The 6,111-nt window shown below is 33.7% G+C and overlaps 1 protein-coding gene across 1 annotated transcript in view; it reads right to left on the reverse strand.

Annotated features, from left to right (window-relative positions):
* LOC101574580 (low-density lipoprotein receptor-related protein 1B) overlaps positions 1-6,111 on the reverse strand; it is a gene marked incomplete at its 5' end in the record, with an annotated part of 229,660 nt that overhangs the window by 100,048 nt on the left and 123,501 nt on the right. The window contains 2 exons of the mRNA XM_004626417.1: positions 350-456; positions 1,445-1,668. Of these exons, the coding sequence (XP_004626474.1) occupies positions 350-456; positions 1,445-1,668 (331 nt within the window). The remainder of the gene's footprint in view (positions 1-349; positions 457-1,444; positions 1,669-6,111) is intronic.

Below are 6,111 nucleotides of genomic sequence, written 5' to 3' on the forward strand. Positions count from 1 at the left end.
AGTTTCTGGCTCAATATCTAATATAGCATCCTGAGAGGGAAATTGAAAGCATTAATATATATCTTTATAAATATCCTAACACATTGCTGTAAAGTGTCAAAATTTTTATGCATGTGAAATTCCACTAATACTCTCAGGGTTTTCAGATAACACTCCTATAATATAACTGGCAGAGGACTTTCAAGTTGGAAAAGTACAACATGAAATGTTAATGAGTTCCATGAAATCACACTATAAATTATTTTATATACTTGTAAAAATGATCATATTGTCAAGGAAAGTAGAATTAATTGTTAGGTGCTTTGCATCCTGTTTCATAGCGTAGCATGCTGTTGGAAACATAGCATACCCGTGGGTCTCTGTAAGTTCTTTTGTACTAAAATTCTTCTCAGAGTACCATCCATGGCAGCCTCTTCAATGTGGGAGTGATCCCCAATGACTGTCCAGTACATCATCCTGGAGAGAGGCAGCAGAGGATGTTCGGTGAGAAATGGTGCAGGTATAAATAATCTTGTGCTTCCCAAAGCAGGGTCTCATCACACCACATGCAAAAGACTTCCCCAGAATGTCATAACACACAAAATACCAGATCCAACACATGAAGTAGGAATGGTATAAAAGGAGGCCTTGCACATCAGCATTTGAAAAAAGTGTTACATAAACTCACAAAAATTTAGAAAGCACAAAAATTTAGAAATTTAATAGGCTATGCCACAGATACTTATTTGAGATACAAACTTCAATTTATTTTTGAAAATCCCATTAACACCTCAGAAGTAAAGTTTTCTCACCATTTGAGACCAACTTCTTGCTAAAAAACAATATACATTATATTATGTTTACTACACTAATATGCTTTTTAGATAGATAATTAAATATTAAGCAAAAATTATCTTCTCATTAAAAAGACAACATATTGTATAATTCACTAATGGAAGTTATGTATCTATTTATTTTATGAATGTCTAGCATCTTTAATATTTTCCTGTTGTGATTTGGTCATTGTTGTAGCTTTCCTTCTTTAGGCAATTTAAAAGAAATGTTTGTCTTATGTTTTAATATTTGCATATATATATCCTTATCTTTTGCTATCACAAATAACCAAACATATTAATGTACCACTTCTAATATGTTTTATACTAACAAAATCAAATTATAGGTTAACAGCAGTATTTTTTAGTTTTTTACATCAGTCTCTTCTTTCCAATTTAAAAATATTGAACCACACAGAGATGCATAAAGAGACATACATATACTGAATGTATAATTCAGGAAAGCAAATTAAATATTTTTGTACAGAATACAAAATATAGGAATATTTAGAGGACTTGTGACTTTATTAGATGTTGAACACTTGTTGCAGGAACAAAATGACAAAGCACAATCCTAAGAATTTGCTCATATGAAATTTTGCTGGTATAAAACCCCCCAGCCAACAACCTACCCTCTTTTAGGGTGCACAGCAATAGCGTAGGGCTCTCCAGCCATGTTTGTGAGGAGACGGGTGCAGTTAGAGCCGTTCAGCTGGCCCACGTTGACTGAGTACCTCAGATTTGCCCAGGGCGTGGTGTAGTAACTAAACCAGTGCATTCTGGAATGATCCGTCCAATAGATATTCCCAGCAACCCAGTCTACTGCGATGTCCCTGGGCCTTTTAAATTCAGGACACTAAAAGAAAAAAGAGCACACTACAGTATTTTCCAAGAAAACTTACTGTAGCCTTCTGTATCTATGAGGTAGGGGAATCCCAAGAAATTTTCCAAGTATCAATTATTACAATAATTTCAAGGATATTGTTTATTATCTATCTATCTATCTATCTATCTATCTATCTATCTATCTAATCCTTAATTACAAAAATCACTAGAACTTTAGGTATGGCTGCACCACATTCCCACTGTGATATTTCCAGAACCACATGAGGTTCTCCTGTGACAGCTCTGAGTAGATATTTCCCTGAGATTAACCATATTTATGATATCTAGCGGCTGACATTACTTTAAATGAACTCATATAAGTAGAGACTTCCTTTTCTATTACTGGCTTCCTGTGCCCAATGTCATGTCTGTGAAATCCATATTGTTGGGTAGGATATTATTCCATAAATACAAGAAAAAATGTTTACTATTATACTCCTGTCTATTTGCATTGTTCAGAGTTTTAGTCTATCGAACTAATGAATATCTTTGTTCATGTCTTTCAGTGGGCATGAATGTTAATTAGAGTTATTCATCCTGACATTGCCTAGCTTGAACAGATATTATCAGAGAAAAACATTATGGTTTGTATTTCTATGAATTATTTGCACCTATGTAGGAATGTACAGAATGCTTGTCATCTTCATCACACAAAATTTGAATTATGAATTTTTAAAATACTACAGAGAGCTGCCATTTCATGACTGTAACTAAGCGTCAGTGTCTTTCCAGTAGCATGGGTTTTCTATCACATATAATATTTTACAGAATCGTTATGGGATAAAGGTAAGACAACTCATTAGGAACAGACAGCAAACTACTTTTCAAGTGATCACTTGAAGAGCTTTTTGATGACTTTCAGTAGGAACTATGACAGTAATTAATTTGACATTGTCAGATTTATTTTCAAAGCCAAGAACGAGGAGAGATTTTCAGTGGCATTATATCAAACATAGAAACAGTTACTGGAAGGTGTTCACAATTAGACATGTAGTGTCTAAGGATACCTGGGAACGAGAGAAATTATGGTAATTTAAAACTTCATAGTTTCTTGCTAGAGTTAAAGAGAAGGTAAGGAAGTAATCTGTTTGGAGTAAGTGAGGGGAAGATAAAAATCTTAAAAAGAGCATAAAATATCACAATAACAGGTTTGATAAGCATAGCTATATGATTACTATGATGTCCAAAAAGGGATCTATGATCCAAACTAAATGCATGATTCATAGAAAATTTCTAATGATCATTATTACAACTGTTTTAGAACTGAAACCATAAAATTTTAAGTTACTTTGTCAACTCTGACAATAAATGTTATCCAAGTACTGAGTAGACAGCTATTTCAGTTAGCTAAATTAAATATAATGCACTCTATAAACACAAGGTGCTTTAGAAATAATCCTATAAGTAATATTTATAGCTAGTAAGAATATGAACATTTGTCACAGCTAAGCCAAAAAATAATTGTAAATGTATCATCTAAATTAAGGGTATCTTTTCAGTTTGACATCACTTAAAGTTAAATAAATATATATCACCAAGTGTCATATACATATCTGTTAAATTATAACTTTATAAACAAGGAGATATTTACAAAATTACCATTATAAGATGTTTGGGGTCTGTTGTGTTGTATTTATCATTTTCTAATACTGCTAGAACAAATCTTCAGAATGTTCACAATTATGTTACCTTTAGCATCCAAATATCAGTCATTTAGCATGAGTATGGAAAAGTAACTTTTCCCTTTATCAGATGTAAGTACATTTGCCTTATTTCTTTTGTTTTTCCCTTCTGTTTTCCATTTATTCACCTAATATTTTATCCTAATTATATCTCTGACAAAATTTGACATAGTTCATGCAAAAATCCTAAGTTCCTCACATTTATAAGGCAGTCAGAAGTTTGATTTAGTTATACATTTTATTTCAGTAAATGAGCTGCTGAAAGTTCTACTAATAATCTTACAAAAGAACAAAATAAATTTAGTTCCCATTTCAGGTCTGAAGAACACATGTTAGAAGAAAGGAAAAATCTTTCTTTCCTGCTAAATAGAAGAGATATTGAACACTCGTCATTTAAATCTACATGTTTGTGGTCTGGTTTCTCGATCAAGAGATTTATTATTGCCCCTAGTAAGAATGAAAGTAGCTGGAAAATGAGATGAAAATACAAGATAAAAGATAGTCAAATCCTAGCATGATGACAGCATCACTGAAGAGATGACCATCAAGGAAGGTGGTGTGGGTGCCAGGAGTTCATCCTCAGGGATTCCCCCGCATACCGAACACTCACTGATCTTCAAAACTCAAGGGAGCATTACAGAACAAAAAAGAGAAGAAGAGGAGAAGAAATGAAAAGAAGAAAAAGATGGTGGAGCAGAATATGTTAGCGAAGAAAAGGCTGACTAGTAGCACAGCGAGTTGGAAAGAGTAAGATTCCACTATTCTCAGACCTGTGGCTAGATTAATCAGTCACCCTTAGCGGTCAACTCAGAGAAATGCCATGCTTCCTCTTGAGTGCTCACTGCTTGACCCTGTAGTGAAGACTGAAGCTAACTCTATATAAGAAGCTCACACTGAACTTTCCCTGCTGGAAAGAGCAAGCCTACCATTCCTACTGAGTCTTGATCGTCCAAGCATATTTTATGGAGAGGTAATGAGCCAATTAAATAAAGAAACATGGGAAAACACAAAATTAAATTGAAGATCGTACAAGGAAGATGGAGAATAGCATAGGAATATAGAACAGGAAATTTTAATCCACCTGCTCTTAAAGAGATTTAAAAAATACTTTCACACCAGTTTGGAAAGAAACTAGGACTACCAAACTTGTATTTGATCCCTTGGATAGTTCTCAAGACAGATAACCCAATGAACAGACATGAAAATAACAAATGTTATGTTTAAGAGATAGGAGAATCATACAGTTACCCTGACAACAAACAACATTGTTCATATTGCTGCACGAAGTAAAAGGCATGTTTAACTGCTTTTTTAAAACAGATGGTCTCTTTCTTAATAAGCTTTCTAAATACAGAGGGTAAAATTAGGGCCTAAATGGTTCTTTTTGCTAAGATGTATTAGTCAAATTAACGAACACTTAAATCTTCTTTCTTTCTTTCTTTCTTTCTTTCTTTCTTTCTTTCTTTCTTTCTTTCTTTCTTTCTTTATTTTTCTTTCATTTTCTTTTGTATTTTTTAGGAACAGGTCTACAGGTTGTCAGTGTCTCACTACTAGATCAGACTCATAGTTATTCTTCTGCTTACAGCCTCCCAAGAGTTGGGATTACAGGCGCGCAGCACCATACCCAGTCTCAATTGTCTCAGCACTCCCCAGGTGAGGGCCTGGCTGGGCAGGTCCTGGGATTGAACCTTTGGCCCCTGTGCCTGCTTGCAGGTGCTTTAATCCAAGGAACTATTTGGTTGGCCCTAATACTTAAACTTTACATAAAAAAATTCAGTTCAATTATAACAAAATTTGAGGTCAATACTTTAAATTATGAATTTTGTAAGGTATCACCTTTCTACAGTTTTCAATTGTGAGTTGTCTATCACAATTCTAGATTTACTAAACTAAAGATAAAAGTAACTGAAGTCATTGTTTTAAAAGAGTAAAGAGAAGAAAAATAAAGGTGGGGAGTTTCTACACTTCAACTATGGAAATAATGTCTTCTGTTTAGCGTAAGTAATATAGTTAGAAATATGTTTTAAGAAAATATATATAGTACAGGTTGGTTGGAGTGATAGGATATAGATTATTTGTGTGTTCAATTTTTTCATAATGATGTTTATATGAGAAATTTCAAAAATAGCCTTTCAAAAATTATCAAAGGTAATGATATCTTTATAAAATTCTATGAAGAAGAAAAATGATGTAAATTCACTATCAATAAAGTGTGTATGTACTGAATCATTTCAGATCACATAAGATAAAATACATACAAAGAAGGGTATGGAAATAAAAGTCTGACTAAAGAATTTCTAAATATAATATTTATAGTACTGATTCAATAATATGATAATATTGACATATATTTCAATTAAGTTAATCATTTATTAATGATGAAATTCAATGAGAATAATAGAAAATCACATATTTATTAACAAAATCTATGAGGTGAAGTTTCTTTTTTTCAAGTTAATTTGATGAATATATTATTTGTCTGAGCGATTAATAAGACTACAGTGGAGCCAGTGAGATAGCTCAGCAGATTAAGCACCTGCTTAGGAAAGCACAGGGACTGGGGTTTGATCCCCGGCAGCACATGCCATGCTGGCCATACTGCCAGGCATGCTGAGCTGACCACCGAGTCCAAGCACGGTGATGCACCTCTGCAATCCCAGGACTGGGGAGGCCCAAAATAGGAGGATCACTCTGAGTCTGAGCTGCGTAGTGAGACTCTGTACCAAATTACA

Source organism: Octodon degus, unplaced genomic scaffold, assembly GCF_000260255.1.
Source record: "Octodon degus isolate 3935 unplaced genomic scaffold, OctDeg1.0 scaffold00014, whole genome shotgun sequence".
In the NCBI taxonomy this organism is placed as follows: Eukaryota; Metazoa; Chordata; class Mammalia; order Rodentia; family Octodontidae; genus Octodon; species Octodon degus.